This window comes from Gymnoscopelus braueri, assembly GCF_963280865.1.
Source record: "Gymnoscopelus braueri genome assembly, chromosome: 3".
In the NCBI taxonomy this organism is placed as follows: domain Eukaryota; kingdom Metazoa; phylum Chordata; class Actinopteri; order Myctophiformes; family Myctophidae; genus Gymnoscopelus; species Gymnoscopelus braueri.
Genome location: NC_137612.1, coordinates 57,544,593 through 57,569,389, shown reverse-complemented (window position 1 = coordinate 57,569,389; position 24,797 = coordinate 57,544,593). Strand labels below are relative to the sequence as shown.

The 24,797-nt window shown below is 42.9% G+C and overlaps 1 protein-coding gene across 2 annotated transcripts in view; it reads right to left on the bottom strand.

The window, feature by feature from the left end:
* Positions 1-905: 905 nt before the first annotated feature.
* hdac11 (histone deacetylase 11) overlaps positions 906-24,797 on the bottom strand; it is a 42,050-nt gene continuing 18,158 nt past the window's right edge. For both annotated transcript variants that reach the window (XM_080424939.1, XM_080424940.1), the window contains exons 6-11: positions 19,187-19,229; positions 17,772-17,848; positions 16,900-16,962; positions 6,847-6,943; positions 3,120-3,298; positions 906-2,100 (exon numbers count right to left, since the gene is read on the bottom strand). In XM_080424939.1, the coding sequence (XP_080281065.1) occupies positions 1,858-2,100; positions 3,120-3,298; positions 6,847-6,943; positions 16,900-16,962; positions 17,772-17,848; positions 19,187-19,229 (702 nt within the window). In that variant the 3' untranslated portion in view covers positions 906-1,857. The remainder of the gene's footprint in view (positions 2,101-3,119; positions 3,299-6,846; positions 6,944-16,899; positions 16,963-17,771; positions 17,849-19,186; positions 19,230-24,797) is intronic.

Sequence of the window (24,797 nt, the reverse complement as noted above, 5' to 3'; positions counted from 1 at the left end):
ATGTTCCACCCAGAATAGGGATGCTGGGGTTCAAGTGGTTAGACGTATTATGTTCAATCTGTCTTAATGGAATCTGATATTCTCTTAACCCATTAAGACCGGGAACGTATCGGTGTCATTTTCAGATTCCTTTGGCCATTCAAAAAATAGCAGATATACAAGCTCATGAGCTATTTTTTGAAAAATCGTTAAAATGTGTGCAAATCTTTGAATATATGTTTTTTTAAAGCGAACATTAGTAACTCAAATCTTTGCTTCTGGGGATTCTACATGTCTTCTAAATCCTAGCAGTTTTTTTTTTTAAAACATATGTTGCTATAATATCAGTGGTTCTCAAACATTTTCATGCCAAGGACCACCCACAATGATAATTATGTATTTGGCCGCGGACCCCCCCATCTTTGAGTTAAAATAAATTAAATAATACATTTTCACGATTTATTCCCAAAAATAGCAGATACTGTATACAAGCTCATAGTGCGGCTATGAGCTTGTATATCTGCTATTTTTGAACAGCCAAAGCAATCTAAAATGACACAGATGCGTTCCTGGATTGAATGGATTAAGTTCTCCTTGTGACAAACACACTGTATCTTAAGGGGAAAGACGTACATACACACCAATATGACATAATAGTAAGGTGCTATCATAAACGATGTAATTCAGGGGTGCCTGGGATAGAAAAGTTATTTACAGGGATGACCCTGAGCCAAAAGAGTTTGGAACCACTGATTTAGACCAGCTGTTCTCCACCTGTGGGCCGCGAAGGGTATTACAAGTGGGCCCCCAAATAATTGACAAAACGCTAGGATTTATTTATATTTTTAATGATTTAATGGACCACAAGGGGACTTTGTGTGTCATCCTTTTTAGCATAGCTTTTGACTATTACATGCACTGTTAACAAACTAGTTGATAAGGTATTCAATCAATCAATCAATCAATCAACCAACCAATAAATGACAATATAACCTTAATATAAAAAAAATCATTGTGTTAAACATATTGAAACGTGAGTTTTGATACCGATAAATAGAAACTAAAAGTTATGCTAGGTTAGTTGATAAAAACCGGAACACGAATCGATTGACTGATCATTAAAATAAACATGCTCTGAAGATGCACGCCCACCCGTCTGACCACTTAACAAACGTTTGAACATTTGTACACTCTCTCTGAGTTATGGGGGGCCGTGGTCCTTAATGCATACAATATAATAAATGTACAGTGCCTTTCCTCATGTCAAATTGTGACATTTCCTGAGATAGAAGCGTCCCTCATTAAAATGTAGCCCATGTAACATCACATTTTAAATAATAATTCATTAGACATTTTAAGGCTTCATTTTCTCATGGCTATTTTCCCCACTACAAAGGGTTAAAAAGACTCACCTCTTCAAGTGTAATTGTGTCAAGTGTAAAAGTGTAATGCCATTTAGATAGCATGTTATGCAGTCCAGGGGTCTTCAACATTTTTCAGGCCAAGGACCCCCTAGCTGAGAGAGAGATGAAGCAGAGACCCCCTCTATATTGTATAAAAATTGTGTTTCAGATTAAATCGTGACAGCAGTGACAACACACAAATATGTGTATGGGGAGGAATTAATTGGCTTAACGACTACATTGGGGAGAAAAAGGGGGGTAAAGCTGGTCGTCGGGTCCTCACAGGTCCATACCGGTCCGTCCACTTCAGATGCCGGGAACGGGACCCGCGGCAATTGAAACCGATCTGACCCGTGCCCGAGGGACAAGTCAATATTTTGGACCCCGACCAACTCGGTTTTCGGTTTGGGCCTCGGGTTTCCGGTTCCGGGCAGATCCAAGCTCCCCTCTACCACAGTCCCCGGACCCCTCGTCATCACAAAGCGGTGTGTGAGGAGCCCGCCGACACCGGACCCCTCATCATGCTGCTAACGAGTGTGGATGACCCCTCCCCCTCCAGGGCCTGTGGTCCAATCAGACCCTGCTGATGCAGGTTGAGGATGGAGTCGGCGATGATGCGGGCGGTCTTCTTCTGGTAGCCCCCCGACGTCACCATGAGGATGGGGATACCCCGACTCCTGGCAGCACGGAACACCAGCTCATCTCTCTTCACTATACCCTGTTAGGAGAGGAGAGGGGAGGAGAGGAGAGGGGAGGGGAGAGGAGAGGGGAGGGGAGGGGAGAGGAGATGGAGGAGAGGAGAGGTGAAGGAGACGGGAGATAGGGGAGGAGATGAGGGAAGGGAAGGGGTGGGGAGAGGAGAAGTGGAGAGGAGTGGAGAGGGGAGGAGAGAATTTCAGAAATGAAAAACTAAGAAATCCATAGATTAAAAGAAAAACGTTTCAGAAATAGTGAGGATAGCTAAAGTTCACAACACATTGCGATGTGGTGCGTTGTGAGCTTCGGTGGACAGTCCTCTCAGCCGGTCTCCGTCCGGAATGTCCTACCTGTGGTGAGATGGACAGACAGGATGTCCTACCTTTCTTTTTACATACAATGAAAAACAATAACAAACAGTTGAATCACATTACAATGTCACAGATGTAAATAAACATAGTGTTACATGAAATAGGTGCAGTCACTATGTAGTGTGTCCTCGAGAAGCACCCTAAATGTCTCTATTGAGACCAATCACACCAGTTTCGAGAGTCCTGAAGTTTGTTCCATTTGGGTGGAGCATAATAAATGAAAGCAGCCTTTCCTTGTTCACTGCTCTTACGTGGACTGGTATATCTGATGTGTGTTTGTGAACGTGTTGAATGTCCAGTCCAGAAACCTTTGGTTTCAAAAGCGAGGATAGGTATAAAGGAGGTTTACCACACAAGGCCTCATAAATAAATAAAATACAATGTTGCTCTCTACAAACTGTGAGAGATGGCCAACCCACTTTATCATATAAAATACAGTGATGGGTGAGAAAATCATCGCCAGTAATAAACCGCAGGGCACTGTGGTAGACTGCTTCAAGAGGCTTCAGTGTGGAGAGTGAAGCATGCATACAGTATATCCCCATAGTCAAAAACAGACATTATTACAGATTGCATTATAGTTTCTTTCTGCTGGAAAAAGAAAAACAGGACCTGTTTCTACCTGAGGTGAGATGGAAAGGATGTCCTACCTACAGACAGGATGTCCTACCTGAGGTGAGATGGACAGTCCTCCCAGAGGGTCTCCATCCAGGATGTCTGTCCCGGCGTTGTAGACGATGACGTCGGGTCGCATCTCGTTCAGCACGCCCTCTGTGTGGAGCGCCACCTTTTGGAGATACTCTGCGTCTTCAGTGCCCCAGTCCAGCTCCACTTTCCTCCTGATGGCCCCTAGTGGACACACCACAGTTACTGAGTGCATTTACTTGAGCAAATGGCTATCCGACAAACCGGACGTAGGAATGAAAACCCAGAAGTGGTCATTTCTGATGGGAGCCCGTACTATGTTGGGAACTGTAGTTATGGCTGTTTAGAGCCCAGCCAATAGGAACACAGAGAGGTGGGGCTTAAAACAATTACAGCCTGTCCCTATTGGCCGTCTAAGAGCACCTACCGAGTTCGGGGCCTTTGGCATGCTGGGAACTGGACTCATAAACCGGACGTTTTTAAAACGTCCGGTTTATGAGCTGCTGCTGGGGGTGATAAGACCTTAAATAAACAAGATCCTAAATGGATGAAAGTGAGTGCTGGTATTCCTTTCTAAGAAACTGTTTCTGCCTGAACCGTGCACCCGTCCCCGATACACATGTACCTCGAACTACTCGTCTGATGAGTGCTTGCTTCTTTCTCTTTCATGTTTAAAGTCCAGCCAATAAGAACACAGTGGGGGGGCGGAGCAATGATGCGCCTGTGGCAACCATTGCACCACACGTGGTCCCTGGTTTGGTGCGGATCTGAGCAGCGGTGCACACCCACCGTCGACCAAAGTGCTTTACAAGCTCACAACATGCGTTGTGAGCTTGTAGATCTGCTATTTTCAATATTAAAAATAAATAAATAATAAATAAAGGAATGTTTTTGGACATACAAGGTTTCCACGCGACAGTACATTTAGCGTAACTTAGCAGCAGAGTGGAGGAGCAGGTTAAAGTGTGGGATACAGTGTGTTCGTTGTTCTTACTGACAAGCACAAGTTTTTCAAGGGCTCTGTGACTTTGTGACATTTTCCGGTTGGATTTCTGGGTTGGAACATTTTGTCCCACCTGTCAGCTCCACCTGAGTGCAATGACACATTCATTGTGTAAAACAGAAATCTTGTATCTCTATGTTTCAACTTTTCATGTTTTTTCCGTATACTAATACCCTACTTTGTCGCGTAACAGTGTCGCTCAAAAGTAGCCAATCTACAATGCTCATGCGACACGTCGTGAACTTGTAGATACATTTTTTTCGCTATTTTAGTTTTTTTAATTTAAATAGACAGTGGCTAAAGCTGCAGTATGTAACTTTCCTCTTCTACCCCGGATTTGAACCCGCGCAAGTGCTGCATTTTTTTGTTAATACCATGTTACTATTTTACCATTGAGCTAATAGAGCCTGCCTGCTTGCTTGGGGGATACATTGAATCTTGACCATCAGGTCAGAATGTGTGTCAGATCCTGTGTCTAGGTGAGACATGACCTTTGTCACGAGTGCCGCACTATGAGCTTGTATATCTGCTATTTTTAAGAAATCTTAAAATTACACAGATGCATTCCCGGTCTTAACGGATTAATATAGGATGAAAAGTATTGACAAGAGTTTGACTAAATAATAAAATTTGTAACTCAAATCTTTGCTTCTAGGGGGGTCCGTGGAACAAAACATTTTGAGATAGCCAAATGCATATCTAATTTTTTTTTCTAAATCCTAACAGTATGTTGCTATATCAGGGGTGCTCTAACTTTTCCATGTCAAGGACCACCCAAAAAGGATATGAATTTGGCCGCGGACCCCCATCTCAAAATATGTTGTTCCAGGGACCCCCAGAAGTACAGATCAGAGTTAAAAATGTTCGCTTTAAAACTTATATTCATTTTTTTTTGCACAAAAAACAAGATTTTTAAAAAAATAGCAGATCTACAAGTTCATAGTGCGGCACTCGGTTGCCGCGCTATGAGCTTGTATATCTGCGATTTTTCAATAGCCAAAGAAATCTTAAAATGACACAGATGCGATCCCTGTCTTAATGTATTAATATAGGATGAAAAGTATTAAGAGTTTGTGACTAAATAATAACTACATCCATTGGAACACAGGTTATTTTTTTGACATTCAATAACTGCTTTGGAAATCGGTTTCCACCAACGAAAAGCTGGAAAAAAAACACAAAAACTAGCTCTCTAGATTTGCTGCAGTGTGCGGCGAGAGAGTGAACTCTCTGTTGAAGTTGGAGGAAGTCAACATGATTAAAATTCTACTCAGACAAATAGAAGTGGAATACAGCTGCAATTGAAGGAGATAAGATGGCATCTCAAGCCTGCAGAATAGGCTACCGCAAACAAAGACAACGATAATTGCTTGGGCGTGGAATCCGTGGATTCCTGAACTGTTTTACAGGGGATGCAACAGTTAATCAAAAATAATCGATAATAAACAATGTAAAAAGATAATCTATTAAAGGACCACTTCACCCATCCTCATATAATTGGTCCTAAATAATGCTCGTTATATGTCACCATTTCTGTCTACTCACTCTGTGTCTAAGAGGAGGGATGTGGACAGTTCAGAAACCCACCTACCAGTGACATCATCGATAGGCAGGATTGGTCATTTCAAACATTACTAGTTGTTGTTGTTGTTATTATTATTTCATGCAAGAACTTTTTTTTTATTTTTATTTAGCGTAGCCAATTATTTTGCACCCCCTTTTTCTCCCCAATTTAGTCCTTATGCCAATTAATTAATTCCTCCACACACACATTTCTGTGTTGTCACTGCTGTTGTATCCTTCTGACTCACCTGCCAGTGAGGAGCGGACACCGGGAGGACGTAGAGCCCTCATCCTACTCCTCCCGCCCAACACTCCCCGCTGACAGGCTCCGCCCCCAGCCCGTAGGAGTACGTCCAATGACAAATGATCACCTTCCCCGCCCGGCTTCCCTCCCCCCATCACGGGCCACTTGTGTTTGTGTAGACGCCTGACAAAGCCGGTTGCACCACGGTGGACTCGAACCCACAACCCACAAGCCTGCAGTTTCCACCAAACATGCCCTGTATTCTGTAACTTTTACTGCTGTGCTGTCTCTGTCATCCATCAATTGAGCCGAGCAGTTTAACCCATTAAGACCGGGAACACATCTGTCATTTTAGATTTTAACCGCTTTAACCATTCTTTTATACTTTGGGCTATTCAAAAATACCGCACCGAGTGATAGCGCACCGAGTGCCGTGCTACGAGCTTGTAAATCTGCATTATTTTTGAAAAATCTTTGATTATATATATTTTAAAGTGAACATTTGTAACTCAAATCTTTGCTTCTGGGGATTCTACAAATGTCTTCTAAATCCTAACAGTTTTTAAAAAAATACTTATGTTGCTATAATCAGTGGTTCTCAAACTCTTTCATGTCAAAGACCCCCAAAATGATATGTACTGTATTTGGCCGTGGACCCCCATCTCAAAATATGTTGTTCCAGGGACCCCCAGAAGCAGATTTGAGTAAAACATTTCTTAAAAAATATATATATATTCAAAGATTTGCACACATTTTTACGATTATTCAAAAATAGCAGATCTACAAGCTCATAGCGCGGCACCGAGTGCCGCGCTATGAGCTTGTAGATCTGCTATTTTTGAATAGCCCAAAGTATAAAATAATGGTTAAAGTGGTTACACAGACGCATTCCCAATCTTAATGGATTAATGAAGCAATGCAATAAATGCTATAAGAACTCACGTTTGGCGTGCGCGTCTCCCGGGTAGATGTGGCGGTTGTACACGTCCATGATGAAAACCCGATTATCGACCAGGAAGTCTCTCTCATGTCCGTTTCCCTGTGGCACAGCGGGAGCAAGATGTCTATCACTAAATGCAACATTTATATGGTGGTGTACTGTTCAGTGGTGGAAAAAGTACTCACATTTTTTACTTAAAGTTGTACAATGCAAATTCACAACTAACGATTTTTAGCAACCTCTGCTGGTCACTACCGTCACTGCATACAATTTCCTTAGTCCTCGATTACCCAGAATTCCATTCGTTTTCACCGGAAGCCGGAAGCGTTTCAAAAAGCGATCTTTTAATTGTTTTATACTATCTACGGATCGTTTCTCTTAGCCAGTGGAGCATTAGTTACCATGAGCTGTGCTTTCTTTTTCTGTTCTTTTTCGATCTTCTAATCCTACATTCTCTTAAAATCAGCGTGAGGTTCCTTTTTGTTATTAGCGCGGAGTTCCTGGCCAAACAGGAAACCGTTGCGGTAGTTCCTGGCCAAACAGGAAACCAGTGCATTTCCACCTCCGTTTTCCGGCCAGATGACGTCATTTCCCCGGGAAAGTCCCCCCAGTCCACGTTCAATAGAAAATATATAAATAAAAGGCTTCCGGGGGTGAAATTCATGGAGTGGGTGTTGTGAAACTTTTGCCACTCACAAAAGATATACAATTTAACTTTAGTTTTGTTGAAAACGTTACCTAGTATGCCTTTAAGTAAAAGTGTCAATACTGCAATGTAGAAATACTCTGTTACAGGTTAAAGTCCGGAATTCAGAATTGACTTGTCCCATTTCACAGCGTTTCAAATGTGGAGACTTAAATTCATGGATATTCTTGTTTCTGTCGCATTCCTAAGCCAATAATTTGATGACCAGCGGACCGGTAGGCAGCGGTTCCGGTAGGAGACACAAAGGACACTCTTTGTGTCTCCTACCGGAACCGCTGCTGGTCATCAAATTATTGGCTCAGGAATGCGACAAAAACAAAAAAATATCCATGAATTTAAGTCTCCATGGGGTGACTAATCGATAGGAAAAAAAGTCATTTTGGGGGTGAACTATCCCTTTAATGGCTTAACAAAAGCTTGTGACTAAAACCATTGGAATCCACAGGTTCTTTGTTTCCCCATTTCCTGAAAAGTTACGGTTTTGGACATACAAGCTTTCCACCTGACAGAGACAATGTGCTTCAATGTTTTGTTTGGGTGAAACAGCCTTCATGAATTATTGAAATGGCATCTCTATTGATCGGCTGCCTCCATCGATAAGTACAGGGCTTACATGAGCATCGCACAAAAGGTGTATGTGTGGAATATCGGCCCCGGAGGGCCCCTGACACATCATCAATGTTAACAAAGTTCCCTGCATGGGTTTAATTGGTGTCGGATATGAGTCATTGCGTTACACAACACAGAGCAAGAGCAAAAACATGATCGCTGGGCTGGAAAATACACTATGTTGTCCAGTGGTGGAAAAACGTAGTATATATATATATATAAGTATCAATACTGTAGAAATACTATGTTACAAGTAAAAGTCAGAAATTCAGAATTGACTCGAGTAAAAATACAAACGTAATGGTATCAAAATGTACTTAAAATGACCAAAGTAGAAAGTACTCATTGTGTAGAATGCCCCATTTCGCAAGTTTACAAATGTATAATGTCATGAAAATAGCAGATCTAGAAGCTCACAATGCATCACATCGCAACGTATTGTGAGCTTGTAGATCGGCTATTTTCAAGTGGCCGGAATGTATATAGGTAACTAAAGTTTTCAAATAACTGTAGTGGAGTAAAAGTATAATATTTGCCTCTCAGATGTAGTGGAGTAGAAGTAAAAGTACAGCAAAGTAAAAATACCTCAAAATTGTATAAGTACAGTACTGGAGTAAATGTACTTAGTTACTTTTTTACACCACTGATGTCCCATGTTCAATGGTGGAAGATGCACTCAGACAGAGTGAGAGAGAGAGTAATTGATTTGTGGATATTGAATGAGATCGGGCCAACGGTGCCAGAGATTAGATTTAGATTTTAGACTTAGATTGTTTATTTCGATCCTCATCAACAGTATCACAAAACATCACACACTGTAATCCAACATTTCTTTCTGGTTGATCGAAAAGGCATAGGCAAAAGCTCAAAGCTTATTTATGCCCATCCTTTATACATGACGGTTTAACATACAGCAATTACAATTACGTAATGATCGAACACTCAAAAATATTCTGCATGTACATCCAAGACTTGCATACATATACACACAAGCACACACAAACCTAGATTATATGCAGTATACCCATATACACATATTCAAATCAAGGAGCCAGCTTGAGAGTTGTAAATTGAGTCTATATAGGAAGTGAGTTCAAGTGACAGTTCATATGAATGGCCTGTAGTTTCGCTGTTTTACCCCTGCTGGTGTCAGAAATAATTTCTCTCAATGCAAGTGGGTGGATTTTTGACGAACTTTAGACTTGATCTTTTTATCTTAATAAACATTGTCACAAATACTATTAGTTTAAAGTCTCTTTTCAATCATCATGATATGCGTTTTGGTAAATTATGGTCCCATTTATTAAAAAAATTACGATAAAGTAGGGTATGCTCTAGGAGGTGCGGGATGATTTGATTGACAAGCTACACAACCAATAACATTCATTTCCCGCCCCCGCTCTTGATTGACAAGCTACCCAACCAATATGGGTCTGATTGCATTGTGCAGGATATGACGCGATATGACACGATATAGAAAGATTCCAATTGTTCAGGAATTCCTGAAATTCCTGAACAATTGGCTTCATTTACGGCCTGTAAAAACCAATGGTGTGGCTTTGTCCATTCTTTTTTACTGTCTATGATTCAAATACATAGAGTAATAAACTCATTTATACAGCAATTCCACTCACCATACCCCTACCTGTCACAAACTTTGCGAGGCATAGTTAGTTAGACTCTCTGTAGCATTGGAATAGTGTTAGAGATGTCTGGGTTGAGAGACTACTACATTTTATTTGATCAATGCTTGTGTCATGAATGTAAAATTAATGGACTTATGTTCCTGACCTTCAAAAAAAAAAGAGTATTTTCTGGGAAAATATGAAAACAGGACTGTACTAGTTCCATGACAAAAGATGGAAACATCCAGTCACAATGGCTTGTCATTAGATGGCCACCCTTGAAAGGTTGAGTCAATACAATGGCGACCTTGTGTTCTTCCCCAGTGCAGTGCTTGTTTTCCTCCACTATGGGGACAACAGGGACACAAAAGGGACAAGGCTGCCAGGTTCAATGGTGCAACAGGAGTTGGGCTCAATCCCAGTGGTGTAAAGTAAGTAAGTACATTTACTCAAGTACTGTACTTAAGTACACTTTTGAGGAATTTTTACTTTACTGGAGTATTTCCAATTTTCAGTACTTTTACTTCTACTCCACTACATCTCAGAGGCAAATATTGTACTTTTACTCCACTACATTTATTTGAAAACTTTAGTTACTACAGTAGTTACTTTTTGATTATTATTACAAAACATACATGACCCACTTCAGCCCTATATACATTTCTCCATTTGAAAATAGCTGCTCTACAAGCTCACAATGTGTCGCGATGTCGCATTTTACACATTTGAAAACTTGTGAAATGGGACATTCTTTATAATGAGTACTTTCTACTCTTGGTACTTTAAGTACATTTTGATACCAATACTTTTGTACTTTTACTCAAGTACATTTTGATTGCTGGACTTTTAATTGTAAGAGCACGGTCACACCACACTTTTATTTTACCTATGGGGCGGAATCTGCCAATGCTTTGTCAATGCAAATGCGTGGATTCAGTCTTGCACATCTTTCACTCGAATCCACGCATTTGCATTGCCAAAGCATTGGCAGATTCCGCCCATAGGTAAAATAAAGGTGTGGCGTGACCGTGCCCTAACAGAGTATGTCTACATTGCAGTATTGATACTTTTACTCAAGTAATAAAAAAATTATACTTTTTCCACCACTGGCTAGGATCAATGTTGCAACAGGCCTTCCAGCCCCTCACAGATTGAACTGACGTCACCTGCTAACGCAAGTGCCCGAGTGTGAGAGGCTGAAGGGACTCTACATGGTATAAATAGGAATGGGACGACACTGTGGAGGTGACTCCATCTTTCATGACCCTTTACAGTACACAACTTTTAACCCATTAAGACCGGGAACGCATCTGTGTCATTTTAAGATTTCTTCGGGTATTCAAAAATAGCAGATCTACAAGCTAAGAGCTTGTAGATCTGCTATTTTTGGGGGATCATTTTTTTGAAAATGTGTGCAAATATTTGAATATATATATTATTTTTTAAAGCGAACATTTTTAACTCAAATCTTTGCTTCTGGGGGGTCCCTGGAACAATATGGGGGGGGGGGGTCTGCAGCCAAATACATATCATTTTGGGGGTCCTTGACATGAAAAAAGTTTGAGAACCACTGATATAATAGCAACATAAGTTTTTTTTTTAAATTGTTAGGATTTAGGAGACATTTGTAGTCTTGTAGAATCCCCCAGAAGCAAAGATTTGAGTTAAAAATGAGTTCAAAAGATTTGCACCAATTTTCCGCGATTAAAAAAAAAATAATCAGATCTACCAGCTCATAGCGTGGCACTGAGTGCCTCGCTATGAGCTTGTAGATCTGCTATTTTTTGAATAGCCAAGAGAAATCTATAAAATGACACAGATGTGTCCCCGGTCTTAATGGGTTAAATGACAAAAGTGCCACTTGGCTGAAACACATCAAGTTGTTTCAGAGTGGACTCTGAAACAACTTTCAGAGTGGACTCTGAAACAACTCCAGAATTAACTACAGACCAGCTCAAAGCAGAAGCAGAAACACATCTCACGACTGAACATTTTCAAATTCCAAGTTCGAATATGTTGGGGGCGAGGGGTGGGGGGGGGGGGGGGGTCACAGCCTAAAAAGTTTGAGAACAACTGGCTTAGAAAACTTTGATATCAAAAGTTCAGTTTTGATGTAGGCCTATGTTCTTTAAAAAAATAATTAATTTAGCACTTTACAGATCACAGGTTAAAGGACCACCATTTTCAACCTTATCTTCATATAATTGGTCCTCACTAATGCTCATTATAAGATGGTCCAATTATTTTCTACTCCGTCTGTGTCTCAGAGGAAGGGCTGTGGACAGTTCAGAAACCCACCTACCAGTGACATCATCAATGGGGAATCCAATGGAATAGAAACTGCAGGCTTTCTATTCCTGGAAAGTTAGCATGCTATAATAGAAGCCATTGTTCTCCCATTAATTCAAATATGAAATAAAACATGTGAAATCTTGTTTGAAATGACCAAACCTGCCTACCGATGAGGTCACTGGTAGGCAGGTTTCTGAACTGTCCACAGCCTTCCTCTGAGACACAGGCAGAGTAGACAGAAATGGTACCATATTATAATGTGCATTAGTGAGGACCAATTATATGAAGATATAGGGTGAAAATGGGTGAAGTGCTCCTTTAATGTTTCATCATTAACTATGACAGTACATACATTTGTCCATTTGTAGGAGGATGGGCAGGCGGACGAACCACATCGTCAAGCTCATGTCACTATGATCAGCCATAACCATATAAGGACTTCCCAATGCTACCACTGCCAAATATGGACTGTGTTGTCTAACCTCAATGTGTCATCATGGCATCAGGCCCTAACAAATCATTCAGCCATATATTTATGGCCATAAACGGGACAAGGACTGACAGATAGAGATCTCCATAAATGGTCATATCAGTTGGATCTCGGCCCGAACCTCTAGTTATCTTAAATTGAAATCGGCTCAAGGGAGGACCGGCCGGCGGGCAGACGGACGGACGGACAACGTCGTCACACTCATGTCACTGACTCAGCCATAACCATTTAAGGAGTTCCGAGTGTAGCTACTCCCAAATATGGAGTGTGTTGTCTAACTGTAGTGTGAGGTCGTCATGGCATCTGGCGCAAACAAATCAGTCAGCTCCATATATGGGCACAAAAGGGGCATGCCCATATATGGATGACCTCAGGGGATCTCCATATTTGGGCATAAAATGGACAAGGACTGACAGATACAGAGATCTCCATATGTGGGCATAAAGGGACATGGAGTGGCAGGTACAGAGATGTTTATATGAAGAAAAAAAAATTGAAAGCATAAAATAGTGACTAAGTGGTTAACGTAGGGAGCCCTCGTTGAGAAACACAGCTCTAGTCTACAGTATAAATAAAGGTTCTTCAAATGTATCTCCTGTTCTATGACTATTCACCCTCCTGGCTCCCAAACTGTGGACTTAACTCCCCATTGCAGTTATAACTGCAGATTCACTCCCAATTTTCAGCCATAATCTGAAGACTCACCTATTCAGATTCCACCTCAGTCCTTAGCACTTGAACTACTTTTTTTCTTATTTTTCCCCCCTAAATTGTATGTATTCACAGTGCAAACATTATGACAGCTTCAGTGTTGTACATTCAGTTCCCAATGCACTCTTTTCCCACACAAAACACAAAACTAAATATACAAAGCAGTGGGCTGAGGTTGAGGACAAGGCCACAATTAGCATAGACTAGGAATATCATCATAAATAATAATAAAAAAATATAATATAGCTGCAAGCAGCGATAATACGGGGCCAGTGATTGCAGAGAGAAGAAAGAAAGAAGCAATGATAAGTAATATGCACAATAAGCCATAGAAACATAGAGAGAAGAAGACCAAGCAATTAACATGATCATTTTAAACCATCACTAACCCTAACCTCAGTAAAACAACGCCTAAGCCTATCCTCAAGAAACACTATGTGTTATCCGAATAATGCCAAATCATGATCACCTCAATACATTGTCGCGGACAGGGATCGAACCAGCGACCTACGGACTCCAAGGCTGCCTCTCTTCTCATTGAGCTAGATATATGGCCTCCCTGATAGTGTCTGTTGATATAAGTATTTCCATTATGAACCAGGCCTCTGTGTCCCGAACTACTCTAGATCACTTGCCTGATTATCAGCCTGAAGCTGCGTGGAGCTTCAGTCTGAAATTGGCTGCAATGTCCGCGATTACCAGGGGGAGGGGATTGAAATTGCCCTAAACCAATCACAAGAGATCGACGGATCCGCCTACATCTGACATCATCGCACAGCTTGTTTTAGCAGATATTCGCTGATTGGCTTGTCGTTAGACCACCCCCACCTACGACTCTGATTTGACAGATTTTTCTTCGATCGTGAAAAGCCACAGGCTGACATTATGACACCAGACCAAGAGGAGCTCACTCAGAGAGTGGGCGGGGTCTATGGTCTGGAACCAGGCTACTAGATCACTGGTTCACAAACCATTTACCAATAAAGGCATTTTTGTGTCTCCTCGGAAGGAAAACTAGTGAAAGTAGCCGATCTACAAGCTCACAAAACGTTGCTATCTGAAAAGTTGTGAGATTGTAGATCGGCTATTTTCACGATGAAGTTTGTCATACATGGCAAAAACATACTCTCTCAAAGAAGCATTTCATGTTACCTTTAACAGTTGCACATGCATTAATTGATACAGTCATGTTTTGTGCTATACAATTGAAAAGTAGCCAGCATGAGGTGAGGCTTGAACCGGCAACCCTGCGATCCAGAGGCTGATGCTGAAGCGAGAAGCCATTGGACCAACAGACCAGAACCAGTGAAAAAGGAATTCAGACAGATGATACAGTTTCACGCAAATGGCTGAAAAATCCTGGGTTTAAGTGTTTTACAAACTGCTCAAAATTGCGGACAATCTAAGGGCGGAGCTTACTGGTCAACGTGATACATGTGTTCCTCATGAGTCAAGGCACATGTGTAAGCAGGTTTAATGGCTGTCGGTGTCGGCCAAACGAGGCATTACTTTTGCCTGTTTAAAGTTTGCATTTAAAAAAAATTGCTATAGCGCCCCCGTAAGATTGGTTTCAGTGATATTTGGAATGACCCTCTACATTACTGCAAATTTTCAAAGAAATGTGAGTCTGCATGTATGTGTTAGGGGCAGATGAATAATTGTCAAAAAACTGCAATATTCATTGGCTCATTAAAGCTTCATTTTTTCAGTTAGAAAACATTTTGTCGGCATAGGTCCAACGTTCATGTGTAAAACGTTTCGTGCAGATTACTCAAAAATCCCAGGAGGAGATAGGTTTTAACTGTTTTTCATATAATTCAAAATGGTGGGAGATCTAAAGGTCAGAGGTCAAAAGTCAGAGGGTGAAAGTTGTTCAGCATGAGGAGACGCCTATGTGTATCAAAGTTTCATGGCTGTAGGTCAAACAGGGCATGAGTTGTACCTGTTCAAAGTTGGCATTTTCAATGAGTGCTATAGCACCACCTTTTGACGAAAGATTGTGAGATAAATCAGAATCAGTTTTATTGTCACATCACAGGTTTACAAGGTAAAAAAGTGGGTGAAATTCTTTTTTGTACATCGTTCCCATCGCAACGTTAGTTTCCATAGAAAGAAGAGGGGGGGGGGGGGAAGAAGAAGAGGGTGGGGGGCAAGTGGGAAGGAGATCAAAACAAGAGAGCAACAGAAGGCCAGACAAGTTATCTACATATTTACAAATTACCTGAGATAATAAAAAACAAAAAAAAACTAAACTAAGGTGCCTGAGCATAGCAGCAATGTATTGTATACTGTGCATGTTATACCTATACTGTGCATGATAGACAATGGACGTTAAGGTGCTTAGAGGAAAAGGAGCACAATAAAAAAAAGACCAAAAAAAGTCAGTGCGTTATACAAGGGATTAAGGTGCAAAAGGTCAGTGCGTGTCCACCTAGAGTGGACTGACCCTAGTATAATCCGCAAGTAGCTCCATGAGGGAGTGCGACAAAAAAGTCATTTTGTACCTGGTGTAGTCCACAGGTGTGTCCGAGGGGGGCTAAAGTCCAAGTCATTGTCCCTGGTATAATCCACAGGTGTGTTCAGGAAGAGCCAGAAAAGTCTGCGCCGCCTGTTGTCAGGCTGCTGAACAAGGCCTATGCCTCATTCAGGCTTATGCCCCATTCAGCATTCTGACAGCAGCCGGACATTTCTTGATAGTTTTCCATGACCATCTACTATATGGCCGAGTTTCGTAAAAAGCATATGCACGGTTAAGCCAGAACTGCGAAAAGTGGCAGAAGAAGAAGAAAAATACTGTCAACATCAAAACGGAGCCATGCTGGCAGCCTGGCCCCGTAATTATATAATAATATTGCAGTGACAGTATATCAGGGATGGAAAGTGACTTTGTACTTGGTACCTGCAACACTTTCAACACACACACGCATGCGCGCACACGCGTCCCGTCGCCACGGCTCGGAGCCACAGAGAACACACAAACAGCCACAAATAAACAGTTCCAACATACACACACACACACACACGCACGCGCGCGACCCATCACACACACACACACGGCCGGCGTGCGCGTGTGACCCACCCGTCGCGAACACACACACACACACACACACACACACACACTTTTTTCAGTCATTTTACTTCTACCCCACTCCATCTCAGAGGAAAATATTGTACTTTTACTCGACTAGAATTATATGAAAACTTAAGTTACTAGTTACTTTGTAGATTTTGATTATAACACACTGACCACTTCAACCCTATATATATTTCGGCCATTTGAAAATAGCAGATCTACAAGCTCTACAATGCGTCACGATGCGACACATTGTGAGCTTGTGGATCAGCAATTTTCAAATAGTTTTTTATACATCTTTAACTTGTGAAAAATAGTATTATTTTGATGCCGATACCTTTGCACTTTTAATGAAGTCCATTTTGAATACGGGACTTCTACTATCTAGGGTATCTACATTGCACTATTGATACTTTTACTAAAACATGTGAGCACTTGTTCCATCTCTGAGCCCTATTGATGACTGACGCGGTAAAAGATGGATGCCGTCGTGTCGTCGGTGTCAGCTCCTCACATTGAACGGCGGGAACAGAATGTGCCGTGACTCACCTGATGAGCGTCCAGGTCGATGATGGTCGCCCTGGAGACCCCTTCCACCCGCTCAAACAGAAACTGAGAGAGGAGAGAGGAGAGAGAGAGAGAAATCATTCGCTCAATCATCCGGTTGACACCCTCGCCATCCTCTATTCTCAGTAAAAAACGGACCTGCACCGCGGAGTCTGGGGGTTCAAATCCATGGCTTTGTCGAGCGTCTATCTACGAACAGAATTGGCCCGTGTTCGGGGGAGGGAAGCCGGGCGGGGGAGGGTGATATTTGTCACTGTACTTACTCCTACGGGTTGGGGGCGGAGCCTGTCAGCAGGGAGTGTTGGGCGGGAGGAGTAGGACAGAGGCTCTACGTCCTCCCAGTGAGGGCTCCTCACTGGCGGGTGAGCAACAGTAGTGACAACACACAGAAATGTGTGTGGGGAGGAATTAATTGGCATATCGACACTACACTGAGGAGAAAAAGGGGTTAAAAGCGTGCACGCACACACACACACACACACACACACACACCTTTTTCCGTACAGACCAAATCTTGTGGGCCAAAAATAGCAGATCTACAAACTCACAACGCGATGTGTTGTTCAAAACGTATAAAAAAAAGAGGCAAAAATAGCAGATCTATAAACTCACAACTTATTGTGACGCCATGCGCTGTGAGCTTGAGTACATCGGAAGTGTTGCGTGACACCGTCAAACAATGAACAAATTATGGAGATATAAGGTTTCCGCCTGACAATATGCTTTCAAGGACAATTCATTTTTTAACGATACAGCACGCTCTGCGAGTCCGTGGAAATGGAAGGACACAGGGCATAATTGGCATAATATGTTCTCATTTCAGACACTGATACCGCGGACGGGCTCGGTCTTACCTTGATGGCCAGAGTAATGTCGGCGTAGGCACAGAAGCCGCCTCCCTTGTCACCGGAGCAGTGATGGAATCCTCCCCCTGAGAGGCACGGAGAGAAGTCGATCATGGCTCAGTGTCACAGCTATTAGACATGCACGCGGCGCGCTCGCTGTCCGACAGGTCTATTACTCAAAAATGACCATAATTGGCCCCTTTAAGTAGGGCCATTATCGAGTGTATTGTTAGTTAGAGGAATGGCCACCATTCCCCCCAGGCCTGCAGCGGCAACAATGTGATCATCGATACAGGAATGAGGGTCGTTCAATGTGGCATTGGAAGACCTATATCGAACTGCCGTGTGTTCGTGTGGTATTAAACGGCAAGACTGCGATAATAGGCTCCGTGCAGCCATATTGGCATGATTGGATTGTATGTTACTTCCTTCACAGCTGTTACCGATGATACTAATTAAGGGTCTCTTAGTGTAACAAAACATGCACAATAAGCCAAAGACGCTTAACCGACATGCATATCCGATTGACAGCCTAAATGAGTGGTTCTCAAAGCGGGGCCCGGGGACCCCCAGGGGTCCTCGGGTGGGTTTCCAGGGAGTCTCCAGCAAAATGAGTTAATACAGCATCACAATCACTTTAATCACTTCATCCATTTATACGTTGGCTATTCATCCATTTATACGTTGGCTATTCAAAAATAGCATATCTACAAGCACACACAGTGCAGCACGAAGTGACGCGCTGTGACGACGCGCTGTTCACTTGACGTGAAAAAGTTTGAGAAATATCTTACAATATTGGTTCTAATTTCAAAATGTGTGCAAAGCTTGATTGGGGAAACTGTAACAAACTGCCATTGATGACTGAAATTCTCCATTGAAATAAAGGTCTATCTATAGGCTGTAAGCATCGAAGCCCTCCATTTGTGACATATTCTTGCCTACAATGGTTCTGATTAAAACTGGTGGAAACACAGGCCGGTTAGCGGATGGTTGGCTAGAAAGCACAGAGGTTCCAAGAATCCAGAACGAACCGGTGAACCCCTCAGTGTAGATCCACATGGGCATGCATGCGACTTGAGGACGCACGCAGGTTGTGACTCGCTATTATTTAGGCGGCGGATGAAATTCCAGTCGGCTTATCTTTTTGCCTAAAACGGTCTAATGCTATGGTGCCTAATTGTATTTGTGTTTTAAATTTCATATTTAAATTAAAATAATTCAGGATCGGCTTGGCTCATTTTGGCGCCCCCTGGGCACCTGGTGCCCTACACACAGTGTGTGCCGTGTGTGTTCCTAGCGGCGGTACTGAGAGCATCACACACATTGAATGCCATGGTCCAACTGACGCATTAAGGTGGCAATCTATCGGGTTCAAGGTTCCTCTCACATTCATTGCTGGTCCGTCTTGGAACTGAACTCACCTACATTGATCGCCCATCCTCGCTCAATGGCCAGTTTTCCTGCCTGAGGAGGAAAGACACAACAACAGATCCCTTCAATACATCAGCAGATTTTGTCAAAATATCACACAAATCTTTTGTTTTATTATATATTTTTTATCCCACAATTTTTGTAACCCATTTTTTCACCCAGTGCCAATTGCCTAAACTGTAATCCTGGGCCCTACTCTCCCTCTGCCAGCCTGGGGAGATCCCCAAACTAAGCTCATGCTTCCTTCAATGCATGAGGAGTGAGCAGGCCATTTCTTATCACCTGACAGGGGGTTTCCCTGGTAGGACATAGCGCGTGGAAGGAACACGTTATTCCAACCAGTTCCTTTCCCCTCCATCAGGCGCCCCGGCTGACCAGGGGGAGGCAGTATAGAGATTACTGCATGTATTTTGTGAGGGTACCTACCCTTGGAGACACGGGAGAAAAACTCCGGACAGAGAGGCCCTTTCGCCAACCCCACCTTGGGTATGGGTCAGTGGCGTGGGCCTAGGGAGTCGCGGGTGGGCGCACATGCTGTGCCCGGACCGTGCGCACGTGGTTACTTATATACACTGTTATCAAAATGGCTGAATATGACAATTATTATTATTTTTTTTTTTTTGGGCGGGCAGAAAAAACAAAATGGGTGGGCCCAGGCCTACCTATGCCCACCCGTGGCTACGCCCCTGGTATGGGTACTGATGACAGGGAGGAGAGAACGCGCCCCCAGCGCCCACAGCGTCCCTGGTGGATATCGAACGCAGGACCTTAGAAGCTGTGAGGCGACAGCGCTACAGACTGCGCCACTGTGCAACATCACACAAATCTGTACACAGTATCTCTATAGTCATGTGATCGAGACTGATATGTCTGATTTTTCATATTCCATCCTGATTGGCTAAGATTGGCATCTAAAGTTTGTAGGAGTGGCTTGTTTTGAACAAAATGCAAATCGGTACCCATTATCTCTATAGTCAAGTGATAAAGACGGATTGTTCCGATTTTTCTTATTCCATCCTGATTGGCGAATTCCGAACATTGCTTGCCAACAATAACCTACCTGACCTGGTGGAGACCTGTGCTCTGAGGAGCACTTTTTCTAGTTATTTATTATTTTTCATTATATTATATATTTGTATAGAATACATTTTGCCACTACCTTCAATGCAGAATGCAAGGCAAACTGTTTTTTTTCCCACTGTCAGTAGAGACAAACCACCATGTCTTCCCAAGAATGAACACACAATGCACTTATTTCTCACTACGTAAATCAATAAATCAATGGCAAACACACCCTAGTAGGCATTATGCAATATGACCTGGGAAAAATTGCTTGTTTTAGTCTCATAAATATGTTACTTATAAAATATCAAAAATATTGAAACATGCTAAAATAGGTGGTGTCACAATTTCTTATTGACGCCCATGTAAGAAAAACAAACAAGATTTAAGCATTTCTTGCCTGATATCCACAGAAAAGGTTCAATCAAATTGCTGTAAAATGTGTGTGAAACACATTTCTGACAATGATGATGCCTGCAAGACCTTTCTGACTGAGATCAAGTACTGTAGCACAGTCCTCCCCCAGGGTCAAAATCAGGCGGCAAGCGGACATTATGAAAACGCTGCAGTTCTCATTAATGGGCTATAGAAGGTGTCGCCTCCTGCTGGTTGCAGAAGACGTTTCATGCCATTAATCTCAATGGGTATTTGACCAGACTTTACAATTGATTTCATTACCTTAGTAAACATTGTCATAAATACAGTATGTTAGTAGCAGTGGTGGAAAAAGTACTCAAATGTTTTACTTAAAAGTATCAATACTGAAATGTAGAAGTAGGCTACTCTGTTACAAGTAAAAGTCCCGAATTCAATTTACTTGTAAACGTAAAAAAGTATTGGTAATTTGGTATCAAAATGTACTTAAAGTACCAAAAGTAAAAGTACTAAAGTGTTTGAAAATAGCAGATCTACAAGCTCACAAAGCGTCGCGATGCGACGCGTTGTGAGCTTGTCGATCGGCTATTTTCAAATAGCCTAGGTATAGAATAGGGCTAAAGTGGTTAATGTATGTTTTATAACATGATAATTTATATCTGCAAAGCAACTAAAGTTTTCAAATAATTGTAGTGGAGTAAAAGTACAATATTTGCCTCTGAGATGTATAGTGGAGTAGAAGTAAAAGTATAGACAATTGGAAATACCGGAAGTTCCAAGATGGTGGATTTGAATTCGCTGTAGTGGCTTCAAAACGGGTTTGTAGAAACCAATGGGTGATGTCACAGTGCCCTTAGTCCATATGTTTTAGTCTATGATCAAAATCAGTTGAACTACTTTAACCCTAGACATTAGCGAAAAATTTGAAAATAGCTGATCTACAAGCTCACAACGCGTCACAATGCAATGTGGTGTGAGCTTGTAGACCTGCTAAAGAAACCATTCAAAACTATCGTTTGTTCATAAGCTGGTCCAGCTGGCTCTCTTTGACTTCAATGCATTCAGATAATGTGAAAATGAAAACGGAAAATGCTTTCGGAAATACGGAAATAGCCGATCTAGAAGCTCACAGTGCGTTGTGAGCTTGTAGATCGGCTATTTTCAGTGTGCGACACCGCACTCAACTAAGTATATCTCTTTACTGGAGATGCAGCGTACTGCATGGATTTACACACAGAGGGGAATTCTTTCAACATAAAATGCTGCATTCAAGATCATGAGATTGTAATGAGATTAAATTCATAAGAGTTCGGTAAAGGCAATTATTTTGAATGCTGCGTTCGGGTACGGCATGGAAAGGAGGCATTGGCATTTATTTCATCGTAAAAGCTGCATCCATGGTCTGGAGAGAGGGCACTCTTTACAGACGGGTAAAAGGGCAGGGGCTCAAGCCCCCCTTTGATGTATGTTGACAGTCTCAACCATGACAGAGAAGGGGGAAAAGGGGGGAAAAAAAGAAAAGAAAAAGATTATTTAAAAAAATAATTTTCCTTTCCCACTCCCACTTAATCTCCTTCACAACCATCTCTTTCCTGAAGCTCTCTTCCATAACTGTCTGTTCCTTTGTCCAAAGCATCTCTTGGTTTCTGCATTCATTCCTGATGGAGATCAACTGGGCTTAGAAGTTTCCATGCAAGAGTGCGGTCTAGCCAACACCAACTCAGGACTCCTGAATTGCTGCCCTCCACATGCACCCTCCTGTCTAGCATCAGGGTCTTGAGTTCTGGGTTGGCCCCCACAGTGTCAGTTTGCTTGCCACTAGTTCCGGATAGCCTCATCCTTCTCTCTCTCTGCCAAGTCTGTGACCCGTGGGAGGCCACTGTAGAGGTGGTCCGTCCATGTGACATCAAGTCACATGGACGGACACAAGAGTGACTAAACAAGAGTGTTCTTGTGTAGACTCCATCCAGGGCCTTTCCCTGTTGTGTTGTGCTGTACCGCAGTACTGACTCCACTGTGGCTACGAACAGCCGCCTCTTGAAGTCTTCTTCCATGTTCATTTTCAACACTCTCCTTAGGGGTGTCACTGATTATGTCTGTTCAGTTGGTAGTAGAGTTCTCTATTCTCCTGTAGGATGTCGTTTAGTTCCTGGAGGGAATCATGTGCACATCATCGTGCTCTGCTTAGTTTCCCCTGTGATCTCCTCATCTTTCCTTTGTCTTCTGTCCCATTGCCTGGAACTTGTTCTCTGCCATTGCTTTCTTCTTTTGTGACCTCGCTGAAAGCAAAAACACTGACGTAATTATTTTCAGTTACTGGCAGCCATGACTACTGGCTGCCAGTTCCCACCTGATGTCATGCGGGAGTCCTGACCGCTCCAGACCGTACTGAATAACCACTAGCTTGCATAGTGTCTTCAGACTAGGACTTAAGTCTAAGATGTACATGTCACTAGATTCAAAGCCGTAGCCTCCAAAGAGGATGATACGATCGCCCACCATGCAACAGCACATCCTATACTTCTGGGACATCGGCTGGTTCCCCTTGGGCTCAACCTTCTTCCAGGAGTAGGTCTCCAGATTGAATTTACACAGATCATTGAACATTCGGTTAAGATCAAAGTTGTAACCGCCAAATATGTACAGCTCCCCGTTGTAGGCAAAGGCTGAATGACACCAGCGTCGTCCGGGAAGAAGCTGTGCAGGTACGCTCAGCCAGCTGTTGGTCTCTGTGTCAAACACTTTGACGCTTTGGTAGTCCTGGCCCCGGACACCTTGGCCTCCAAATACAAACATCTTTGTCCCGATGATGGTGGCAGAGTGACACGACGAAACGGGCGGCGTAGCGCCTCTGGTGCTAATTAAAGACCAGACCATTGTGGCGGTGTCCAACTTGTAGAGGTCATTGGTGCATCCGGCCAGCTGGGTGTAACCTCCATAGATATACATGACCTTCTCCAAGACACAGGCCGAGTGGCCCCACCTCACCGCGGGAACGGTCCCGGAAACCTCAGGGCTGAACCATATGTGGGCGTTGACGTCAAACGCATAAAGAATGTTGTGTTCCTGATAATACACCCCCCAGATGTAGATCTGCGGGGTGTAGGTATCGTCTATCAGCACAGCTGTGTTCAAGTAGCACATGGAGGGAACCTCTAGGGGACATTCTCCTCCTCCAGTTGCCACCGGGGGCAACTTCATCCAGAGCAAAGACACGGTGTTGAAGATGTACACATCGATCTGAACAGTGTTGTTGGCGCTGCCGTTCCCTCTGAAGAGGTACACCTTTTGGGCCACGGACACGGCAGCATGGCGGCTTTTATCTTGTTCTCCCTTCAGATGTACCGTCCAGTGCAACATTTAACACACCCCAGTAACCGTACAGTATATGACAACAAATACATGAACCCCTACCGCTTCAAAATGATTAAGTCCTGTGGCACACGCTACAACTTATATTGGTACAACGGTACAAATATCATGCTAAGTTTGGCCAATCCACGAGGACGATGGGCGGCTTTGTCCAATCAGGGAAGCCGATACCCATTTATCTATCTATAAGTCACCAAATATTCCACCAAAAAGTCACCAAATATCGGTGTGTCAGTCGGTCCGGGGCCTAACTCAGAGGGCGATATACAACACATGAAATACATACTGTACATGCATGCATGCATGAAAAAAGCATGTATGCGGAGTGGCCTGAACTTGGGTCTGACAGAGAGACAGACCCGACAGAGATTCTGGGCTTCCTGAAGGCCTAACTGACCTTAGCTTGACTGATCGGCAGGGCTTCCTGATAGGCCAAACAAACCCTATAAGGGGATTCGCATGACATTTGTGCCGAGCTTCGCATAATGTTTCGCATGACGTTTGTGTAAAGCTTCGTGAGACATCTGTGCCGAGTCCTACTTTCCCTAATATGGCAAATTGATGACCCAGCTTGTGCAGACTCTTTAAATGGGTAATAATTAGGTTTAGAATCATTATCAGTTGTATTGTCATCAGTCACTGCTCCTTTGGCCTGGCATGCAGGGCCTGTGTTTGTGTGTCTGTGTATTGTGTACTCCCCTTGTCTTGTGTTCTTCCCACAGGTCCTTTAGGCTGGGCTAAGGGTTCCAATTAGGTGCATTGGGAGCACCTGGCCAGTGCTCCCAGGGTCCC